At 39.2% G+C, this 25014-nt stretch overlaps 1 protein-coding gene across 1 annotated transcript in view; it reads left to right on the forward strand.

Annotated features, from left to right (window-relative positions):
• HDAC9 (histone deacetylase 9) overlaps window positions 1–25014 on the forward strand; it is a 528728-nt gene that overhangs the window by 474562 nt on the left and 29152 nt on the right. Inside the window, exon 25 of the mRNA XM_062178443.1 lies at window positions 14694–14778. Within this exon, the coding sequence (XP_062034427.1) occupies window positions 14694–14778 (85 nt within the window). The remainder of the gene's footprint in view (window positions 1–14693; window positions 14779–25014) is intronic.

Below are 25014 nucleotides of genomic sequence, written 5' to 3' on the forward strand. Positions count from 1 at the left end.
TACATTATAATTCATTTGGAAAAAGGAAATGAAAAGGTAATACTTGAAGCAAGTCAAGAAACAAAGAGTTCTTCTCACTTTCATTGACAATATAATTTATAATCCAAGGCCTGGTTTTCTGTATTTTTTCCAGGTCAGAGGTCATTATGTCTACATTGAAGTTTAAAATTTCATTCCTTTTGAAAAAATAATACAGGAGGCATATTGCATGTGCCTCACCATTAAAAAAGTGCATGTGTGCACTTTTCACAGTAGTTTTATGTGGTAAATTCTAAGTAAGAAAATCAAAAAGGATGTCTTTCAGTTACCAATTATTGCAATTTCAAGTCCCAGTTTCCCTCCCAACTCTCTTTTCAAGTGATTAATAGAGCAATTATAACTTATTATCTGGGATTTCACTTTTACAAATAACAAAATGCTGTAAAGCTTAAGCTTAAAACACTGGCAGAACCGACTTTGGCTTCTCAACACTGAACATGCAATTGAACTCAAATTAGAAAGGTCAAAAAGGCCTCTGTGAGGGACTCTGCACTTTGTCAGATATATTTATTCATGTGCAGAGGATTAGGATTCATAAACATTTTGCCAGTTTTTTAAATGCTATTTCGTTTCCATGTTGTTCTTGGCCAGGCCATGTCAATACGGCAAAATGCTGCTTCTTATGGCTTATTATCAGTAAAATAATATGCATTACATAACCCAAAGGAATTGTAAAGTCAGCAGGAACATTGGCTCTGCATCTCAGTGCAGACACATCAAGGGTACCAAAAAGCTTGATTCTTAAAAAAAAAAAAAAAAAAAAAAAAAAAGATTAAGTTATCTGAGTATTGTACCGCAAACAGGCATTTTCTTCTTTTTACATACTTTTATCATGAATGTGATCTACTTAGCAAAACATCCCTTAACTATTCTTTTAGAAATGTGTACAAGATCAGTCAAAACAATATACTATTGGATTAAAACTAATTTGAGCATGGTACAGGAAATTCCTAGAGGCAACTGATTTTGAAGACATACCAGAAGTCCATTTTTAAAATTTGTCTTGGCAAAGTTTACAACTAGATTTATCAGTTCAATCAATGTCTGATGAATATTTTTGAACTTCTTCAATGAAGCACTTCGACATACCAACTTGGAGTTCGAAAGAAATTGAAGTGGCTGTCTAAATGAGAAGAGCCATTAGGTTGCTTGGAAAAGGCAGCAGGTCTTCTTATGTGAACAGCCACATGTTTGCAGAACCAGTAATGGACACACCAGTGGGGTGCCCAGGAATCTGAGTTTTGGTCCTAGGTACTGGAGCCTGTTGCCAAACAGCTTCACAGTTGCTTTAAGACCAAATTTGCCTACTGTTATGCAAAACCAATTAGTGGCACCCTAGGTTGCCGCCTCGGAAAGAAATTCTCCCAAGAGGTGAGAAGAGCTTTAAGCAGTTGCCACTGCTATGGAATCTGAATGAAAACACTGGAAACCTTCAAGTGAACCAAGGCAAGGAGAGGACATGTAGCAGTAGAAGCCTTGGTATAGAGTTGAGAACGTGGCCATTAAAAGACCACCTGTCAAAACAGAATAAACAGGGAAATAGTAATTACCCGGATTTGCTCAGTATGCATTGTGTGCATCTATTGAATTATCTCTCTGTACCCCCTAAAGATGTACAACTATTGTTAAGCAAAAAAGTGTTTAAAAATCTTCAAAGCATTGGAAATGTTAATTGACTTGATGTCCTCATCTGCTTGTACTTCATAAATATGCAGCATTAAAATAATAATAAACAGAATAATGACAGTATTAAGCTTGTTGGAGAAAAACAAGTTGTCCCAGGCCTTGAAAACTGTTTAATTGTTGCTACATCCTCAAGTATCAAAAAAGTCAACACTTATACCTGATTGGAGAATGTAGCATGTTTTCTACTGATCTCCTTCACTCTCTTTACAGTTTGGCTTTTGATTTCTTTTTCCTTTCTTTCCTTTCCTTCTCTTTCCTTTTCCCTTCCTCTCTCTCTTTCCTTCTCTCTGCCTCCCCCTTTGCTTTTCAATAGCTGCTGTCCCCCTGTTGAGAATGCTCACTGCTTTCATTTGACTTGGATTTCACAAACAGTGGCCAGCCTTGCTGATTGTGTTTGTGGATAATCTTTTTAAGATGACTTTTTGCTCCAAAGCTGTGGAAAAACTCTCTTGAATTGACTCTAGTAAGTGTTGACAACCACCCCTGAGGTGAACCCTTGAGATGGTGTTGTCCCAGATGCTCCTCAGGGGTTTGTTTGCATTGGATTTGGAATAGGAAAGTTGTTTTGCCATCTTTTTCATTCTCTAGATTATGTATGCTGAGGTTTAGTCCATTGGGAAATGGGTGTGAATCTGGGAAAGCTTACAAGCTCCTAAGTAGTTGCAATTCATGAAGAGAAGAAGGGAGAACTGAATATTGGGAAAATGCATGCTCTGCCAGAATAATGTTTTTCCAGAGTCTTCTTTAAGCCTTGCCACATTGAAAGAGAATGTGTGGACAATCTAAAGAGAGTAAAAGTATTTTCACAAAATATTTTTTGAGATGCATTCAGGTGTAGATAGGGCGTAGGATGTTTCATTTCTTATATTCAACAAATCTTAGGAGAAACATAGCCCCAAAGTGATTGTGGATGTTTAAAATTTGTTTCAGTAAATGCCACATGATGTGGAAGTTATCCAGACAATTCAAAACTCCATTATGCAGACCTTCTGTATGGTTTGTCTTTAGGTTTTTCAGAGGGTGGGGTGGGAATCTGAACAATTCATAGGTTATGGTTATCAATAAAAGAAACATTCTCCTTCCATGAAAAAGCAAACATGTTAAACATGTTCCGACATTTGCTTATCTGTCCATCCCTTAAATAGCCTTTTCTTGGGCATGCTTTTGTGCCCCAAAGTTCTAATACAGTGAAATAAAAGGAATAAAATCAAAGTGCTTTGGGAATATATTATAGAACTGCACTTAGTGGAAGTCAGGAGCCAAGAATTCAATCCTGGTCCCCCACATGGGTGGTAGGAAGCTGGAATTGCTGCTTCCCAGGGTCTACCTTAGCAGGAAGCTGGAATCAGGGTTGCAGCTTGAGATAGAACCCAGGTGCTCCCATATGAGATGTGAGCATCTTAACTGGCATGTTATTCCTAGGTCAGTCATCTGTCAAAGGATGGTTTTTAACTATTGGGATGGAGGAAAAATTTAATAGGGGAAGTAACATTTGACTTAAGTCTTTAGAAAATGAAACTGGTCAGCTAAATTCTAATAAAGATTTATTACATATTAGAAAATCATCAAGACATTAAGTCTTGGAATTATAGATGGCTATGTTTTGGTTTGTCTGTTTTGTAATTGGTAGAAAAGAAGTTATGTTGGGCAGGATAAATGTAGATAATAAGGCTAGATCAGTGAAAAGGAATATCACAAGGAGTTAGAAAATCTGTGGAAAAATATGGGCGCTTCAAACAAATGACTTCATGATTTGGAGGTAAAAAATAACCACAACATCACCAAAAAAAGAACAAAACCAGATAATACATGATTTTGTGAGACAGTGGAAGCTCATACAAGAAAGAACGTATTGAGGAAATATTACTAGAAACTACTTCCCCCAGATAATCAATAAACAAAATTACAATCTATCAATGATATACTGGAACTGGCTCTTAATGGCTTGTGAAAGTCAGTGGTGCATGTCCCTGTTTGAATCTGAGTTTAGTGACATCACAATGGGAGCTCTAAAGGGCCTAGACTACCCTGGGAGGATTAACACCATGGAAATCAGTAGAACCTAAAACCTAAAATTAGAGTACCACTGCTACATGATGTAGGAAAAAAAATCTTCTTAGCAGGAGACTCAACATTTGAAAAAAGAATACTTTAAAATATCTTTGTTTAAAAATAAGGAAAAGACTTAAAAACCTGAAATTAGCGTATGAAAGGGAGAGAAAGTAAGAGCAAAGGAGGGGCAGAGTACCATGAACCAAAGAAAATGAAACTTGAGGACTTACCGAGTATACTGTCAAATTTAGACTTATTTGTAAAAGCAGGAGCAAGTCAACACTTTCTGTATAAGATATTGGTGTCCAAACTAAGGATAATATATTGGTAAGCTTTATAGAAAACATTGAGCAAACTTCCATTCAATGTTATTGAAACTTTAGTTTGACCTGCAGGTGTGATCTAAACTTTTTTTCTCAGTATATTATACAAGGGTTCCTCAGAAAGTTAGTGGAAAATGGAATTAAAAGATAAGTTTATTTTGGTGAAAAAAAAATTTCTTGAAATCCATGGATAGCTTTTTCATAATTTGTACTCTCCATGACACTTCAAGGACTTCTTGTCTATCTGAAATTTTATTCATTAATCAAACACCTATATTGACAGTCTGAATCATGCACCAATTTTGCATTCAGGGCAGGAGTTGTGATTCAATGGCTTAAGCCACTGCTTGGAACACCATCGTCCCATGTCTGACTGCCCAGTTGGGGTCCAGACTACTCTGTGATTCTGATCCAGTTTCCTACTAATGCCCACCCTGGGAGGCAGCAAATGCGGCTCAAGCTCTCACCCATGTGAGAGACCCAGATGGAGTTCCTGATTCCTGGCTTCAGCGTAACCCAGCCTCAGCTGTTGGGAGCATTTGAGGAGTAAACCAGCAGATGGATGATCTCTCTGTTTCTCTCTCTCTCTCTCTCTCTCTTCTCTCTCTCTCTGTCATTCTACCTTTAGGATAAATAAATAAATCTTAAAAATGAAAAAAATTACATTCATTATCCTCCTTCTACTCATGCTTGATTTAATATTTATTTATTTCCAGTTGAAGCAGACATTTTAGTGCAGCCCTTTAAAACAAAACTTTAAACTTTCTATTTTCTTATTTTATTTATTTTTACACAGCTAATTTTTACCATAGGTGTTTAAATATTTCATGGTGTACAAACTCTTCAAGGCTGATTATCTTGAAAACAGTGAGATATTATTTGGAATTCATAGGGTTCAAAGTCTTCCTACTTTAATTAATTGGCTGATATATTGTGTAACCTACATTTCTTCAAGCCATGGTTGTTTTTGATAAAATTCAATTAACCAAACAGTAAGCACAGTAATGCTGGTCCCTCTGTCTCATTCAAGGAGTTCCTTCAGTGTCTCATGTGAGTTGATTGACTATGACAGGTCATTCTGCCTCTTGGTCCTCTTGTTACCTTTGTAGACTTTGTAGGCTTATATAACTCCTGCTGATCAGAGTGGTGATGTCACCCTTCTTCATCCACAAGTAGGCAGGATGCAAGCAGATCCAACCTGAATTATCTCCACAGTCTGTCCCTGTAGTGACTTGATTGTAGAGGAATACACTCTGTTTTCATTGCTTTGCTCTAGTCTGTTTGGGCAGGGATCTTCATGACTTCAAACAAATAAAAGAGGCTATTTTGAGAATGACTCATGAGTCACAATATGGATAAAATTATAACCAGATTTGCTTATGCAATCAAATTAAACATATACAACTAATTGCAGACTTCTCTAAGATAATTATTTAAATGAGAGTTGAATTTTAACCACCAATCCCTCCTCACCAGGGAATTGATAATAGTTCATCTGCATGGAGGCTCTCTCAGATCTTTATCACCATCTCCTCCCCTTGTCTGCTTGGTCTTGCTCATCACAGTATTCCAAAGCTCCACATCATCTTTGATCCCAACAGCTGAGCCCTTCCTGCATTTTGTGTGAGTTGGTTTGCACGTTGCAGGGGAACCGTCAGCTCCCTTTGAAGTGAATTATCATTGTATGGAAGAATATGTATGTTGCTCTTGTTTCAAACATAGTAGTCTTATTTTAGTTCTCAATAGGGTGGAAAGAACATGGACTAAAGATCCAGACCTTGTTTCTTGTTCTTTTATGTGAGACAGCTTATTTTTATCATTTTGAAAATTTCCATCTTCCCATCCTTTGAGACTGAAGGTGATTGCTTAAGTAGCTGTGTCCCTGCCATCCCCATGGGAGATCAAGGTTAGAGTCCAGGCTCTTGGCTTTGTTCCAGAGGATTGAAGATCTGTTTCTCTGTCCTCACATTTCAAGTAAAAGTAAAAGCAAAAATAGTGTTTTTTTTTAAGTTTTTTGGGGAAAATGGAATTAAAAGGTTAGTTCAAGAAATTTGAAATCCATGCATGTGAGAAAGTCTTCCAGAAGTTCACACACAATGCATCTTATGAAAAGATGGCATAGATTTCATAACTTTTTACACCAAACAGAAATAAGCATCATTTTGTGCCCCTCAGAAAAGAACTTTTGAAAGTTTATTTACTTTAAAATGTAATACATAAAAATGTATAAAATATGAATGAGTAGCTCAATGAAACGTCAGAAAAAGATCACAGCCGTCATCCCAGGTCAAGAGAAATACTAATCTTTGTACCTGAAAACCCTCTTTTCCCCTTTTCAATCACTTTTGCTTTCCTTAAAGTAACCAGTTTTCTGATTTCTAACACTAGAATTGCCAGTTTTTAAACTTTACATACGTGAAATTATACCATATATATTCCTTTGAATCTAGAATCTTTTGCTAAGTATTGGTTGTTAGATCCCTCTTGTTTTCTCAGCTAGCCATAGTTTATTCATTTTCATTCTTACGTAGTACTTCATTCTGTGAAAATAATTTTTTTTTGGAAAATACTACATTTTATGTAGATATTCTACTTTTGATGGACATGGGAAAATATTCCAGTTTGATATCTTTTATGTACAATATTGTGATGGGCTTATATACACATTTCTTGGCACTTTTGTTCCCACATTTCTGGTGGATATGTGTCTTCAAATTATATGCATGGGTTTAACCTCTGTCAATAACAACAACCCTTTGCATAATGATCGCTGAAGTTTAGTATACTCCCAGCAACATGTGACTGTTTCCATGTTCTCATAGCCTTTCCATGCTAAGTAATGTCAAACTTAACATTTCAGCCATTCTCTTGGATGTGTAATGGTATATCATCATGGGTTTCATTCGTGAGAATATTTATAAGGTAAATAAGTTCAATGGATCATGTGTGTATACCATTTTTAAAGTACCCATTCATTCTTTAGTTCACTTTTAGACTTTTTCCTTGCTGATTTGAAGAGTTCTGTATAGGAATTATTATTGTTGGTTTAAGATACTGAACTGACTTTTCTTTTTCAGTATCTTAATGGTAACTTTTGATAAATAAAAATAACACTTTAATGCAGTACAACATTTTCCTTTGTTGTTACTTCTAATTGTTTCCCAATTCCCAATGTCATAAAGAGATCCTCTGAAATCTTTCCTCCACCTTTTCTAAAACTTTTACCTTTGACTTCAACATTTAGAGGCACAGTTTACTCAGAGTAGAATTTGTGTAGGACATGAGATAGAGGTAAAATTTGTTGGTTGTCAATGTGAAGAGACAATTTATCCAGTACCACTTATTGAAAGGTCATCCATTCCTGGCCGGCACCGCGGCTCAATAGGCTAATCCTCCGCCTTGCGGCGCTGGCACACCGGGTTCTAGTCCCAGTCGAGGCACCGGATTCTGTCCTGGTTGCCCCTCTGCCAGTCCAGCTCTCTGCTGTGGCCCAGGAGTGCAGTGGAGGATGGCCCAAGTGCTTGAGCCCTGCACCCCATGGGAGACCAAGAAGAAGCACCTGGCTCCTGCCTTCGGATCAGCGCGGTGCGCTGGCTGCAGCACGCCGGCTGTGGTGGCCATTGGAGGGTGAACCAATGGAAAAGGAAGACCTTTCTCTCTGTCTCTCTCTCTCATTGTCCACTCTGCCTGTCAAAAAAAAAAAAAAAAAAAAGGGTCATCCATTCCTTATGGATCAACAGTGTTAACTTTGTTGTATAGATCTTGACACTGTATTTCATCCCATAGGTCCTTTTGTCGGTTCTTGTGATTTTATTGAGCTGCCTTAAGTACTATACTCTTATAAAAAGTCTTAATTTCTGGTAGAACAAATCTTCTAGTTTAGTTTTATTCTTAAGGGCAGACCTGGCTACTTTTGTTCCTGCTGTATTTGCATATAATAGTTTAGAATCAGCTTGGAATATACTTATAAAGAATGTATTATGGTAAAAAATGAAAATAATAACTATCTGATCCAATTGAAGTAAAGCTTGTGTCATTATAATAATATCAGATAAAGTTGATATTAAGGCAGAAAAGAGGAAATATGAGATAAGGAGGAATATGTCATCATAATAAAATATCCACTGAGAAGAAAAAACATTCACAATTTCCGTATTAATATAACTTCAACCCATGTGAAGCGACAATCAGAAAATCCAAATGGAAAAATAAGCAAAACCATGACAGTAACAGATTTTAACACATGGTTCTCAGTTACTGATTTAACGGAAAATATTGATGGATGAATGGATAAGAACAATGTTGTTACAGATGTGATATGGAATACTGTTCAGCTATGAAAAAGACTGAAACCCTATCATTCATTACAACATGTGTAATCCTGGAGAATTAACTGTGCACAGATATCACCCATATGTGGAATCGTAAAAGTTGATCTTTGCTCTTTTTGCTGCCTGACCGCTGCCATCCCTAGTCCCACACAGGCTCTTGGGGAGGGCTGTCCCAGTCGGCTCTGCCCTACGGCCGTAGCGTCCCCACCAGGCTGAAGCTGATGCCTGAGGACCTGAAGGAACAGATTTACAGACTGGACAGAAAGGGCCTGACCCCCTCACCCATTGCTGTGATCCTGAGAGACTTCTTCTGAAATGAGCAATGAAATTGGTAGAGCTCTAGCAAAACTGGTCAATAAGCAAAGGTGTGAAAAAGGATTTTACCACTTACTTTAATGGTATTAAAAGTATTAGATGAGAATATTAAAAACTGTGTATCAGGATTTTGGAAACATCTTAAAATGGAAAGATTTTTTTACAAAGCTGAATAAGGAAGACAGAAAATGTGAGTGGATCTATAATCATTAGCAAAATTGGGTATGATTTTTTTGAGAGGCAGAGATAGAAAGAGGGGCAGAGAGAAAGACAGACAGACAGAGACCCACAAAGAGAGCTCCTGTCTGCTGATTTGCTCCTCAGTCCTCGTTGTGACAAGAACAGGGGCTGGGCCAGGCTGAAGCCCACAGACAGGAGCTGGACCCAGGTCTCCATCACGGATGGCAGGAAACAAATTACTTGAGCAGTCACTGCTGGACCCCAGGGTCTGTGTTGGCAGGAGGCTGGAGTCCAGCTCTGGAGGCAGGTTTTGATCTTGGGTAACTCCAGGATGAAAGGTAAGCATTCTAACCTGAGTCTTAAATCAGTAGACTAAATACTGCCAGAGAATTTAATCTCTAATACTAAATTTAAACACTAGACCAGTGTAGCTTCACCTGTGAATTATACCAAGAATTTACGGAAGAAAATATAATCTCTGTTTAATAACAAAGACAAAGAGAAGAGGGAAGAACATTTCACAACTGATCTTTTGAGACCTTTATGATATTCCTTCCAAAATTTCCAAAGAACCTTATAAGAAAGAAATATTATGGGAAATATTGTTCATAAATATAGTAAGTAAAACCCTAAATAAGTTATTAAATATCTTAAGTGCCCATAACAAAATTGATTTATCTCACAAATGTAGCATTAACTTTCCAAAATGTCATTGTTATTTGCCACATTAAGAGAATAAAGAAATGAGACATAACTATTTAAACTGGTATCTTGTTTTGTTTTGGCAAACAAGGAATAAAAGGAAAAATTAACTTCATGAAGTTTATCTACAGTATATTCTATAGTATACATCAGATTTGAAGGTGAATTACGGAAACTCTATTGAAATAAAAATAAGACAACTATACTTATCAATTCAAGATCTCACTGTGGATTCTGGACAGTGCAGTAGGATAAGAAAAAGAAATGAAAAGTATCTAGATTAGAGAGGAACAAATAAATCTCTCATTAATCACAACTGATATATGATTATATATGTGGAAAAATCTTTAAAAATATTTTCATTTCGGGGCCAGTGTCATGGCATAGTGGATAAAGCTGCCACCTGCAATGCTGGCATCCCATATGGTCATTTGTTCATGTCCCAGCTGCTCTATTTCTGATCCAGCCCCTGCTAATGGCCTGAGAAGCAGCAAAATATGGCCCAAGTATTTGGGTCCCTGCACTTGCATGGGAGACCAGGAGAAAGCTTCTGGCTCTTGGCTTCAAATCAGCACAGCTTTGGCCGTTGTGGCCATCTGGGGAGTGAACCAGTGGATAGAAGACTTCTCTCTTTCTCTCTCTGCCTCTGCCTCTCTGTAACTCTGCCTTTTAATTAAATAAATAAATAAATAAATAAATAAATCTTTAGAATTAAGAGAAACAAGGTAAAGAGTATGTGGTTTACAGAATTCTGTACTATCTTTGAGACTCTGTAGAACTAGAATTCACTTAATAATGCTTTTAAAATACAATGAGGTGTGGCTCCTGGCTTCGGATCGGTGCAGCGCGCCAGCCATAGTGGCCACTTGGGGGGTGAACCAATGGAAAAAGGAAGACCTTTCTCTCTGTCTCTTTCTCTCTCTCACTGTCTAAATCTGCCTGTTAAAAAAATACAATTAGGTGTTAAAAAGAAGAATAAGCAAAGTGTCTAGCATAAATATGTTAAAAAATAGATCGCATACATTATGTTGTAAAATATTTTTGGAGAGGTTATAGATATACAAGTGAATCTCCATATATATAATGAATGCTGATTAGAAGACCAGATATTGTAAAGGTCTCAGTTTGCCTCATATTGGACAAAAGATTAATTTCAACTCCTTTCAAAATCTCATTCCACTTTATCTTCATGCCATTGCATTGTCATCGTGTTCTATTTGAGAGTGGGTTTTGTTTTACTCATTGGCATTGCTGATCTGCCTTTGCTTGTCCTGGTTCCTTGTTTCTTTTCCATTTATTGGCATTTCTGACTTGTGGAAAGATCTGTCTACATGCCAGGCAACTTGTCAGTGTGTATTAAGAAAGAAGTGTCAGGAAGCTTCTCAGAAGCCTTTGAGGTGGAAGCAGTTTGCTCTATCAGAGATTTTGAGGAGCAGGCAGTGTTTGTGTTGGTTTTTGAATGATCAGTGAGGTCCCACCTATTCAAAGAAGGGTGGAGAAAATCGAAGTCAGAGGGAAGAGTTTACATAAGGCCAAAGATGGAGAGAAATACTTGCATGTTAGGGAAACGTGGAAACTTACATAAAAGCTAACAAGAGTATTTAGTAGATTCTGTACATGCTCTATTATCATGTTCCAGCTGTTTTTGCAAGAGCTCTGTTTAGTTTCTTTTGTGTTCTGTTCTGAATCATGAAAATAATAGCTGATTTTTGTGTCTCATGAATACAGAGTGAGTTTTAAAAACACTCTTAATCAAGAGTTACTTCAAGGATATTCCTTGACTCTTTGCCTTGATGGATCTCAGCCAACTAAACTGATTTTTGGTGATTCAAATGGTCTGATTTTAAAGAACCTGGAAATCACTCCTTTACAACATGATAGGACCATACTTTTTTTAGTGTTTTAAAATAGCATTAGTACTTACAAACCACATGTTATGTTCAACTTTACCAGCATCTGAATTGTGTCAATGCAGTATCATAACTTTCTGTAAAAAATGTAAAACAATTAATTTCCCTGTCACCCAGCCCAAAAATTTGTATAAAGTGTTTCTGTAAGCAATGGTAGTGATTAAGCTTTAGATAGAACAAAACTGGATGCAAGTTTCATGTGTCTAGAGATTCTGTTAAAATTACCTAACATATCTTATAATTCCATTACAATTATTACTTAATGGAATTGCTCAACAAAAATGCAATGAAGGATATGTAGTATTATTTATGTCTGCATCTGCCTTATCTTTCTGGAAATTTTTGCATGCAGAAGTTCTCTTGTTTACATAAATTATGTCCTCGTTTATCTTTTAATAATTTTTACTAATGCTGTTAACCTAATAGTCAATGTTTTTGCTCCATCTTATTGGCCAAACTAAGCAAAAAAGAGTTTGCTGCATATTCTTATTTTTTGCTCCAAGTGTATAAAAAGTGCCTATTTATTTAATATTATTTCATTGTTCAGTTATTAGATTATAAATAATGACCAATACTCATAAATACTTATCAAATGGATGCTTCAATCAAATGGTTTTAGTGCTTATAATGGTGAGTGATTAAATCAACAAACTCTTAAAAGACACTACTCAATTCTGTGGTCCCTCCACACAAGATCTTAACTTTATGAAAACAGACTCTCCATGCTGCCTGCCTTCTTGCCAGCCGAGAGAGTACTACCTACTGCCTTCTCTGAAGAACTACCAAAGAAAAAATAGAGGACCTATACTGAGACGTTTCTGAATTCAGCTCGGTGTGTATACACTCAAAATGAAACAAATTGGGGCAATTTACTGAAGGCTAAATCCTCTAAATGACACTCACCTAAAACACTCAGGGAAATGGTTTGAGAAGCTTAAATGATCAACTTAATTGCCTTAATTCCCTGGGTTGCTTTTAGAAGCAGACAAAACTCTATCGTATCTGAATGAAGATTCCAAATTGGGGGTTTAAGGGTGTTTGTGCTTTTGCTCTCAACACCCTGAATCATGTTTATCTTCCATATAACTCACGTCCTAAGAACAGCCCAGACACCTCCATGTGTGAGGGTTCTAGAAGGGAAGCTTCTAAATTCGTGATCTGCCTGTAGCTTTGTTTCCAGTAGCTGCACCTTTCAATTTGTCAGCATTTTCGCCCTGACATCACAGGGGAAGTTTGTGAAGCATTAAGTATACTGACATAAACTTGTGCTTTTGTTCTCCAAGTTCGCACATCTTGTGATGTTTCAAAACGTTTTATTAGTAAAAGCTGCCTGATTTCTATTGAAAATTATTTTTTCTAAGCTCTGAAAAGGAAATGAAAGGCAACACCATGGAGAAAAATGGCTCACTCAACCCTAATTCTTGACTACAGATTTTCCTAGTAAACTTCATTTTATGATTCAGTAGTTCCTCTGAGTTAAGAGGGTGTTACTAGGATAACATATTCTTGAAGATATGATCTGAAATACAAGATTTTTTCAAAAAAATGATTTTAACAAATTTTAAGAGTTTAGGATTTCAGGAATGCTCACTGACACCCAGTGGCTCTAGTGCTGCTTTTTTTTTCTCCTCTCACCCAACTGCATTGCAAATAAACCTTTTGATGTTTTAAAGGTTTTTCTTTGGCAGCTAAGAAAAACACTCTGGAAAGTTATATTTAGTGAATTTGCCCGTGTATAAATATCCCAGAGCTAGTCTGTTATCCTATGGCATCTGGAAGAAAGGTGCTATTGTTTTAGATTCCATGATTGAAGTACAGAATAATCAACTCAGAGAGAGCCTGGGGGGAAGATTCACTCACATATGCCGTGGAAACGCATAATCCCTGGGTATTTTTTTCTCAGTCTTTCCTACAAATGAAGAGACATAGCTGAGTCCAAACTTTGTTACGTCTAGTAGTTCCTGTTCATGCCACATCCTAAGGATACTCAAAAAGTTCATGGAAAAAAAAATGGAATTAAAATTTGAGTTTTAGTATAAAAGAAATTTGGAATGTATGCACAGTTTTTTCACAACACACATTTGCAGTGAATGTTTTGAAGAGCCCTCAAATGCATGGATTTCTGAATGTTTTGCATCAAAATGAGCTTATCTCCATGTCTCATTTTCTAAAAACCTTTGAAGAGTTCTATAACCTGTGCCAATTTTCATTTGAGACTTTTAGCTTCATTTTTTTTTTTTAGGACAATGGCTTTTGATTGATGCTTTTTGTTTTTCCTATTACTTTTCTTGCTTTCTGGGTTACAATAACGGAGAGACTCTGCTTGCAAGACTCAGGCGATACATTTTCAGCTGTAAAATGCCAAGTTCATCTCCAAGTCCTTCCCAGGGATGCATCATCAGACTAGTTCTGACAAATATGGGTCATAAATTCTTTAAAGCCCCTCTTCATTCCAGGCAAAGCAACGTTTGCTGGGTTTCTCCATGAAAAATTGGTGTAATTCCAGAAGACTGTGATAGATGTGCAAGAAAGGAATTTCTCCTTTGCGTTCACACAGACTATATCCTAGTTATAAATAAAGTCGAAGTCAGATGAATCAGTTATTTTACCTTTGGTTTCACTTGAACATTTTCTCTACTACTTGATCCAGTGGCAATTGAGTAAGAGCAGTTTTCTCTTGGCTTTTCACTGTGGAGTGTTTGAATGAGTGTGTGTATGGTGCTTACATGTAAAAACACTGCAGAAGTATGGGTGAGAGATTGCCTACTTTCTGTACAGGGCAGCATCCTTAAGGTTTCATTTGCACAATGCAGCTGCATAGACAGACAAGATGGAATTTGGTTTGTGATGACCCTACAAAAATCACACAAATAACTCAGATGTTTAATGAATAATACACACAGGCACGCACCTGCTTCAGGGACTTCATAGATTAATCTTGTGACCAATAGAAAAGCCCCTTGGAATGTAATGACATGGATGCAAAACAGAAAATAAAGCTGGCTACAGTTTTAGAACCGATATCAGCAAAATATTAACTGGTTCTTGGAGCAAGCTTTTCCCGAGGGTTAGGTTGGTTCCATTTGCTTTGATTGTGAAAGACTCACTGTGGAGTCATAATCTTCTGCTCATGTTCTTATCTGTTATTCCTGCAGCTGGAGCCACTTTCTGAAGATGTGCTTCACCAAACTCCGAACGTCAATGCTGTTATTTCTTTGCAGAAGATCATTGAAATTCAAAGTATGTCTTTCAAGTTTTTTTTTTAAATTCTTGTCTGGTAAAATGAGTTAAAATTTTATTGAGACTTAGAGCACAAAGAATCAAACTCAGAGTTATGATAATTTGCACATATGTTCTTACCTAAGTGTCTTATTGCATTATTCTTAATATGGCTATCTTATCTTCAGTGTTGACACACTCAGAGAGTCTAGATTTACTATCTGTGTTTCTCATATTTTGCAAGCACTTGGATTTTTCTTTACAATACTAAGCATTTATCCAGAACGATGAAATAAATATAGAGATTATGACTGTGTAGTCCAGTCACACCTAACGGCGAGTTATTTCCTAATGATGTTGGTATTCAGGAATCAGTTACTGGTTTTAGGTTTTCCAAGAAAGGAAAATGTTATGGGAAAATTCAACTCCCAAAACAGGGTAAATCAGAGATTCAATATTTTAAAAATTTAATTTATTTCTTTGAAGAGTGTGTGTGTGTGTGTGAGAGAGAGAGAGAGAGAGAGAGAGAGAGGGATATGCAGGGCTGGACAAAGCTGAAGCCAGGGCCAAGAACTCTATCCATATCTCTCATGTGAGTGGCAGGGACATGATTCCTTGAGCCATCACCTGCCTCCTCCCAGGGTGCACACTACCAGGGAGCTGTGTCAGAAGCACAGTAGTCAGGCACTCTGATATGAAATGCAGGCATTCTAAGCAGTGGTTTAACTGCTGCACTATAATGCCTGCCCCAATTCAGGCACTGTTTTTTATTATCCATTTCCCTTCTCTCTCTCTCTTTCTCTCTCTCTCTCTCTCTCTCTCTCTCTCACACACACACACACACATGCACACATGCACACACACATTCAGAGAGAAAGCGAGAAATCAAGCACATATTAACATGAAGGTTATTGTGAAGAAAAAACCAAATGGCGGGCGGCATGGCACAGTAGGTTAATCCTCTGCTTGCGGGGCCAACATCCCATATGGCCATCGGTTCTAGTCCCGGCTGCTCCAATCCAGCTCTCTGCTATGGCCTGAAAGCAATAGAAGATGGCCCAAGTGCTTGTGCCCCTGCACCCACGCAGGAGACCTGGAAGTATCTCCTGGCTCCTGGCTTCGGATTGGCACAGCTCCAGCCGTTGTGGCCATTTGGGGAGTGAACCAATGGAAGGAAGACCTTTCTCTCTGTCTCTCCCTCTTGCTGTGTTTAACTCTACCTCTCAAATAAATAAATAAAATCTTTGAAAAAAATTTAAAAAAAACAAATGGCAAGATTAAATTTTAAAATTTTGCTCCTGTCCTGTAGAAGCATTCATAGTTACTACTGAGAAAACCCTCTTCCAGCCATCTCTAAGTCACTGTCTTTGTTTGATCAGTAGTCATTTGGAGGTATGGGTGTGACTGGAGTTACAAGTTGATGCAAAATATTTTTTCAAAATCCATGCATAGTTTTTTTCATAATACACATTTTCAATAAACTTTTGAAGACCCCCATACATACCCAATAAATGTTTATATTTTTAAAAAATCTATTGATTTATTTAAAAAGCAGAGTTATAGAGAGAAGAAGAGAAAGAGAGAGAGACAGAGAGAGAAAAAGAGATCTTCCATCTGCTGGTTCACTCCCCAAATAGCTGCAATGGCCGGAACTGGGCTGATCTGAACTCAGGAGCCAGGAGCCTCCTCTGGGTCTTCTATGTTGGTGCAGGGAACAAAACACTGGCCCATCCTCTGCTGCTTTTCCAGGTTCATTAGCAGGAAGCTGGAATGGAAGTGGAGCAGCTGGAAATTGAACCAGTGCCCATATGGGATGATGGCTGCCTATTAGGACACAACACAGGCCCCCCCAAATAAATATTCAAATGCTGGATCAAAGTCTCTGAGGTACATCTAAGGTGAAGGAACTGACACAGAGACAAGAAAGGGAAGGATAGAGATTATTTCAAAAAGTACAGTAAAAAATACTGTCCTCATCTTGACTTGTTTTCCACTATGCGTAGGTTAACAGTGTCAATATATTGCATGTGGGCAAGAATCTTGAAATGATCCTTGACAGAATTATGTTCCTATTCACCCCTATCCTACTCACTGTCCTCTTTCAGATCACTGACATATAACAATATCTCATTCGTACATAATATCATCTTTTATTCTGAGCATCTTTTGCTGTTATAGATGTAGAGTATTAAGAAGTGTTGTTCCTAAGTATTTTTAGCACAACATGCTAACAAACACTTTTTGAGTATTTACCCATTACATGTTGATCTTTCCAGAAGTTTATAGCCCAATAAACAAGAGACAACAAAGTGATATGAAAATAGGGATCACTGAGATCATGAGAAAGGAAGATCCCTACCTTTGGTCCCTTTCAGCTGGGGACAAAAGGTTCTGGAGAATGAGGAAGCTTTTGGAAAGTTGTTTTGGCAATGATAGGGCCTGAGTTTGATCCTACGGTCTGAACAGGATTTCAAGAAGCTGAAGAAAGTGTGAAAGTGCTTTGGAAGGAAGAACTAGAAACCAAGAACTCTGTTGTCACACAAGTACCAGTGTGACAAATGTGAAAATTGTAATGTGTGTCCTTTTCTAGAAATTCTAAATTTGCCTTTTGTATTGAATTTAACTTTCTAGTACTGACTTTCTGTTGTATCTATAGTGTTTGCCTTTAACCAGTGATAGTTTCAGGTGACATGGGGCGTCTCCTCTCGCCAAACAAACCTTCTTGACTCTTGAAAAGGACTCACTCTACTATCAAAACTTGCTACATGGGAATCATGCCACTGAGGTTTGGGAAATCCCATCTTCTGCTCCAAGCTGTTTTTCACACCATCCAGTGCTGACCACTGTTGCTCAGATTATCTTCCTTTGATGCAAGCTTTGATTCTTCATGGTCTTAAAGACTTAGTCAGCTCCCACCTACTGAGGTCTAAGTATTCTCAACTTCCAGGTTCCCATATACCTCAAATATCCTCCCTGTTGCTAAGTCTTCCTGTAGGGAAATCCAGACCTGAAAACATATGATTCCTGTCTTCTTGCTAATTATCAAATGATTAAGCAATGAGGATTAGCAGATATTAAATAAAGAAGAGCTCCTCTTTCTGAATCAAGGCTATATATAATGTAGTGGGCACTGCTGCTGGTCTACCCTGCATCCATGCCCTCTTCCCATCTACTCTGAAAGAGTCTGGTCTTACTCATAAATCCTTGTCCCAGATACCATACAGCTCAGGGGAAGATGAACTTATCTTCAGATCCAGCAGGCTGTTCTTAATCTGCAGATGTTGAGTCAGTCAACCTTCTGAACAGTGATTGGGTAAGAAATGGATACATGGCTCACTTCTGGCCAATGGGAAGCAGGGTTTGCTTCATGGGTTTCACCCAGTGTAGTCACATAGATCCTGTACCTACAAGGGCCTCATGCTTGATTTATTGTTCTTGCTTTAAAATCATCACTATGTTTCAAACAAGGAGCCTCCATTCTCATTGTGCACTGGTTCATTTAAATTATAGAGCCAGCCTTTATGAAAACCAAATTACTGGTGATACCAAAAAAAAAAAAGAGAAAAATTATCAAGAAAGAATGAGACACGTATCACCTTTGAGAGGGACTGAGGTGGTAGAGAGAGAGAGAGACAAACACAAATTGGGAAAGTGGTCTGACGCCGTTTGGGTGAGAATCAGTACTGAGAGGTGGTTCAGTGCTGCAGCCCCGACCACTCTTTCATCTCCATGTGGTTCTAAGTGTGTGCTTTGGGCTACTCTTCCAAACTATAAACACAGAAGAGAGGTGTGGAATATGCCCAGAGCAAGGAAACAGGTGGACCTTTCAAGTCTCCAACATCATAATGTCTGGGGAAGTTAAAACCAAGGGCCTTTGGCTTTGCACACAGTGCTTGATTTCTTTACAAAGTATAAAAAGCATGCTTGCTTCTACGTTCCCCTGTTTCACACCCCACTCTTCCATTTCAAGTGCTCCTATAGGATTCTAGGCCCTTGAGTGGGATCCACACTCCCATTCAGTGAAGAAAGCAGTCAGACTGGCCGCATAATTTGAAGGTCCCAGGGGAAAATGAAAACGTGTGGCCCCCCCTCCCTTGTTAAAGTGTTATGAATAATTTTGAGACACTGCCAGGAGAGCGCTGAGCCAAGCATGTGGCCCTTCTGTTCACGGTGTCTTCGGCCACTGCACGGGGTGCCTGTTTTGACACTGGCCCTGAGGTTGTGTTTGTTTATCAGGAGAGCCTCCTCTTCACGTTTGTCTCAGAGTCACGTCGGTGCCTCCTTTCCACCTGGGGGAGCATTCAGGCTTCAGTCCACCTCCTAGCCTGGGTTCTGAAGGCTTCTTTTGTGCTGCAGTTGGGACTACAGGATGGGAAAAATATGTCAGTGTTGGGAAGTGAGCCTTGCAGCATGTGGGAAACATTCAGGCATGTTCCTAGATAGTCTCGTCCCAAGGCACACGGCAAGGTGCTGACAGGCTTTCTGGGAGTTTGTCTTTGAGAACGGAGCCCCCCAGCTGAGGGTATGCAGGTGCGGGAGGCAGTGATGAGCATTGGCCCCTTGCCTGGCCACATGTATGTGAGTATTTTGTAGCAGGATCATCCCTGTTGTCCTGTCCTTGTTTGTGTTACTCGGTGAGCTGAGGAAGAAAGGCCTTCCAAGGCTGCAGCCAGGCAGGCTTTCTCCTGGCAGGTGAAGACTCCACCTGATAGGTCAAGGACTGGCTCCGTCTTAAGATGATGGATGGCATATGAGGTTCAACTGTCTTGGGGATGACAAAAGGGTTGCCTGGTTTAAAAAAATAAGCTTCATGCTTTTCATAAAAAAATAAATAAATAAAAAATTGCACTGCCCTATGATTCAGAGATCCCACTTCTGGGGCTTTCTCTAAAAGAACTGAAGGCTGGGCTGGATCTCAAGACACTCCCACGTGCACCGTAATGCTGATCACAATAGCCAAAGCATGGGAGCTCCCTAAATGTTCTTCAGTGCATGAATGGGTAGAGAAAATGTGGTCTCGATCCATGTGCAGTGGAGTAAAATTATTTTTCCTTAAAGAGAAGAGACCTACAGTATGTGATGATTTAACATACTATCCTTTGATAGCACAGGTTGTTTGTGCCAGTGTTCTTGTTTGTTTGCTTGCTTTTGATTGGCATGTCGTTTGCACAGTGTCTGCTGTGGAGTTGCTTTGAAAATGTCCGTTGAATGAATGACTCAGTCGGTTTGTCCATGTTGGCCATAGTTTTTGTTTTTTCTTTAACCCCAGATTGATTTTTCAACTTATCTAAAATATGGATACTCGTAGGCCAGCAATGCATAATGAGTGATTAGGAAGAGCAGGCAAAATATACAAGATTCCATTTCTTCTCCCTACTTCACAAACCGCAAGAATGAATCATTTCTAAGTGAGGAGGAACACGGAACATGAAGTGCTTTGTGAGTTGCCTTTTCCTTGGTTGGCGGTGACCATGTTCAGTTGGATGATTGGCAGTGATGGCAGGAAGGGTCAGGCAAGAGGAGGACAAAGGACTCTCCTGTGGTTGTTTCCCTTCCTGCCAGCCATCCTAACACCATACGGAGTCCATGCAGTATTGAATTCTTCCACTTTCTGCATGGCACAGTGAGAAGCAGGTTCTCAAATTCCACTCTTTATATCAGTGCTGGTCTAGGATGACATTTTCACTGATTTCGGAGGGAAGGAATTATGAAGTGAGTTTTCCATAAAACTAAATTTATTTAGTTTGAAAGACTATAATTTTAAGTTCTAAGAATATATAATGAATGATACTGATATTGAACTGTGAAACCCCAAAATATGTGAACCACAAGGAGAGAGCCATGATTTCCTTTTCTTTATTTGAAATTTTTCATAGCAAGAGAACTCGTTTAAAGTGTCAACCAGTTAAGCAGACTTCATGCATGATAACAGCAATAATCATAGTATCATTTGATTTGTGGATCAAGGAAATATATATGTACACAAGGATTTGAGGATACTCTTAACATTTTATTGCATCCCACGCAGTGGTTTGCAGCTGATAAGTTGAAAAACACTGGTATAAAGAATTTTTAAATGATATGAACTCCATAGAGTCCTTTCTCCCATTTACCAGCCATGCGACGATGAAGAAGTTTCTTCTCCGAGCAGTTCAAGAGGAATGAATGACCTGTGACACCCTGCTGCTTTTCTAACTTGGTGCATAGGAAGCAGAATCAGAAAAGAGACGTAGGAATTTTCTCCCTCAGTTCCCACTTCCATCTTCCTCCCACTCTGGTCATTCTCACTTTTTTAATGGATTGAGACCTTTTTAGAATTCCTTGTTGTGCCAATCAAGATAGAATGGAGACACAAGTCAGAGAGAGGAAGGGACAATATTTACAATTACAACACATGGTGCTGTCTCAGATTTTCAGAAATGAGAAGCAACTTCCATGTCTCTTATATATAAAATTTGTCACACTCACACACATACACACACACTCACACACAGTATTATTTAGGGCAATGAGAAGTGAATGTTTAGTCCTCTGAATGTATGGACCTTCTTGAGTAAAATTTGAAAAGGGATATAATTTCTTTGGTTGCTGGAGAATGTTGCAAATAACTATGGTACTGACTAAAGGGTCGTCATCATCCTGGGGACTCCAGTACCCACAATACTCAGCACGTACTCTCACACCTTCCAGAAAAGTCAGGGTGAAATCAGATTTTCCCCGGGAGAACTATTTGACACCTACTCCATGTCAAGACTGTGCTGTATTTATGTTTTCTGTATGTGCTAGTGGCTAAATGACTTTCTCTCCTCTTCCTTATTATTGTTATCTTTTATTCTGACTCCTTCTCCTCCTCCTTTGCTTCTTTTCATTTCTTCAGTTCAAGAAACTATCCATAAAAGTAACATCTGATGCTTGGGAAGAACATAGAATCCTAATTTTAATAATTTCATTTTATTCTTTTTCTATCGGGAGATAACTAGTTGGTGAAATAAAATACTAAATATACACGGTTAATGTATTAGCATGGATAGTTCAAGTGTATGCTGTTTAATTCTCTTGGCAATTAAAGGATCTGGATACTCATTAATGAAAAGAACAATTAAGATAACACTTGCTCTAAAAGGTAACAGTCACAGCCTTCTGTATCTGAAATGCCATTCCTAGCCATTACTCTTATGGTTATAATGCAATAATCTACCTACCCCTTCCCCAGGGAGAAAGGGCATTTACATCAGACAATCCAGGAGAAAATCCAGATTGTTTCTAAGCTGAAAGGAATTTGTATACATCTCATGTTGTGGGGGAAGTTGTCCAATATTTTAACCTCATGGGGCCATGCACACATTTGAAAGGGCTGTTTCCCCAGATTGCAACATGTGCTGCATAAATCATCTCACAGCCTGGACTGGCTTCTTCACTCCACACCCACAGGCTAACCCTAACTCGTTTGCTTCTCTCTTTTTGTCCCTTCCTATTTCATTGAGGTTTTCTGCTTTTCTGAGTTATCTCCCTTCTCTTCTCACTTCCATTGCTATCCCGGGAGATGCAAGGCAGAAAGGGCGGGAGGGTGTCTCCAGTGTCAGAAAGGGGCTTTGAATTAGAAGGTCTTGAGATTTTGTTTGTTTGTTTTGCAAGCAGCAAGGGAGAGCTATTGAACCTGCATTTCAGGTGATCACTATGCCTTCACTAGGGATATGAGTGTGGCAGGGCTTATTTTTAACATCTTGTAAGATTTATTTATTTACTTGAGAGACAGAGTTACAGACAGGCAGAAGGAGAGACAGAGAGATGTTTTCCATCCGCTGGTTCACTCCCCAAATGGCCACATCTGGCTGGAGCTGAGCCAATCTGAAGCCAGGTGCCAGGAGCTCCTTCCGTGTCTCCCACATAGGTGCAAGGGTCCAAGCGCTTGGGCCATCTTCCACTGCTTTCCCAGACCATAGCAGAAAGCTGAGTCAAAGTGGGGCAGCCAGGCCCCAAACCGGTACCCAAATGGGATGCTGTCCCTACAGGTGGAGAGTTAACCTGCTGTGCCACAGCACCAGCTCCAGGGATTATTGTTAGATGGAAATGAAAAGTTTAATTCAGAAATAGAAGTGGTGTAAGGTGAGAATTCACTGGCATGGAGCAGACGAATATTTTGTATGTTTCCCGGCTTGGAAAATACATAAGGTAGTGATAGTCAATGACTACAGCAGGAAACCGTGGCGAAAGGAAAGGTTTGAAGACATAGAAGAACACTGGCATCCAGATAAAGAAACTTGGCTGATGCAGAGTCTTGAAGTGCAAGGGAAAGGCAGCATTGTCTGAGGGGACATCAATTTTTTGCTACACAGAAGCAATGAAGGGTCACTGGGTGGCAAGCATTATTCTTAACATTCCTGCTACCATTAATTAACTCATTTAATCATCTCAACAACCCTAAGGGGAAGGTGTTCCTTTCATTCCCAACTTTTACAGCCTAGGAAACTGAGGCACAACAAGGCTAATTGACTTATCCAAGGTCACACAGCCACGGAGTAGGCAGAAGCATGATCTTAAACCAAGCAGTCTAGTCCCAGGGCATTGTCTCTTCAGCTACTCTATTACAATATCTCACAAATTCATTCTTTTTTGAAATATGTGTTTTCCTATTCCCTCCAATAATGACACTTTTAGAAAAAACAATGATTTAACTCAGTATTTTGGAGTTTCTAGCTAATTGAGGTTTTAGCCATAGTCGGTTCTGAAAGTTCAGTGCCAAATGACAAGGAATCAAGAAGCTATGAATCCACTTTGGAGCCACTTGTAAACTTGCAAAGTACATCTAATCAGAAAAAAATGCAAGGATTGGCAGGATTTCAAATCCCTGCCCTGTTGAGTTTAAAACTCTGAGCGTTGTCAGGTGTGAGCTGCTATTTGTCATATAGTCTTTGACTTTAGACAGAGGCCCTGAAGTTGGAGCCCAGGGCCAGGCAGAGCTTCATGAAGAAAGCAGCATTAGGCATTTTCCCACTATTAACCTTGCTGACCCTCATGTGTATCAGAGCCAGGTCAAACTTGTGCACATGGCTTTTGCAAGGTTGATTTTGAACTTCTAATTAGCTATTCTCCTAAAACATAAAAACTCTGGTTATTGTGTGGTGGAGCCTTAATACCTGAATCAAAAAGGAAAATCTGACATCTGGTTAGAGACTTAACTTGTCCCGGTAATTTTTCTTTCTTCCAACTGCATCTGCAATTATGAGGTTTTTTTTCATTTTTACTCGCATTTCTACTACAGCAAAACTAATCAAAGCAAGAGAATAAATAAAACTAGGTATGTTTCTGCAGCTGCAATCTTTGCAAGAAAAGGAGTGCATTGTGATTATGTTCTTAGCTCTTGCTGTTCATATGAGCTATACACACACACACACACACACCATTCATTGAAAGAGGGCACATAGGAGGTCAGATTTGAGTGAGGATCATTTGCTGGGTATTTACAAATATTATGTCTAGTCCGTAAACAATTCTGCAATGCATAGTTCTTTTCCTCATAAATAAACTGTGGATTAATAAATTTAGGTAGCTCATTGAAGGACTTCTCACCAGTACCCAGTAAACCCAAGATTTTACTCCTTTTCTGGCTGTGATGTCAAGGTCCCTTTCTTTCTATTAAAGAAAGTGGGTGTTGAGGCTGCCATTTAGAATGCCCGCGCTCCAATTCAGTGTGCCGGTTTGAGTCTCCTGGCTCCACTGCTTCTGATCCAGCTCCCTGCTAGTGTGCCTGGGAAGGCAGTGGATGATGACCTAAGTGCTTGGGCCCCTGCACCCATGTGGGAGACCCGGAGGAAGCTGCTGGCTCCTGGCTTCGGATGCGGCCAATTGGGGAGTGAACCATCGGATGGAAGACACCTCTCTCTCTCTCCCACTCTCTCTCTCTCTCTCGCTCTGCCTCTCCTTCTCTCTCTGTGTAACTCTGACTTTCAAGTAAATAAATAAATCTGTTTTAAAAAAACAAACTATTCGGCTGGCACCGTGGCTCAATAGGCTAATCCTCCGCCTTGTGGCGCCGGCACACCCGGTTCTAGTCCCAGTCGGGGCGCCGGTTGCCCCTCTTCCAGGACAGCTCTCTGCTGTGGCCCAGGAGTGCAGTGGAGGATGGCCTAAGTCCTTGGGCCCTGCACCCCATGGGAGACCAGGATAAGCACCTGGCTCTTGGCTTCAGATCAGCGTGGTGCGCCGGCCGCAGCACGCCGGTCGTGGTGGCCATTGGAGGGTGAACCAATGGCAAAA

The sequence above is a fragment of the Lepus europaeus genome, chromosome 20 (assembly GCF_033115175.1).
Source record: "Lepus europaeus isolate LE1 chromosome 20, mLepTim1.pri, whole genome shotgun sequence".
NCBI classification, from domain to species: Eukaryota; Metazoa; Chordata; class Mammalia; order Lagomorpha; family Leporidae; genus Lepus; species Lepus europaeus.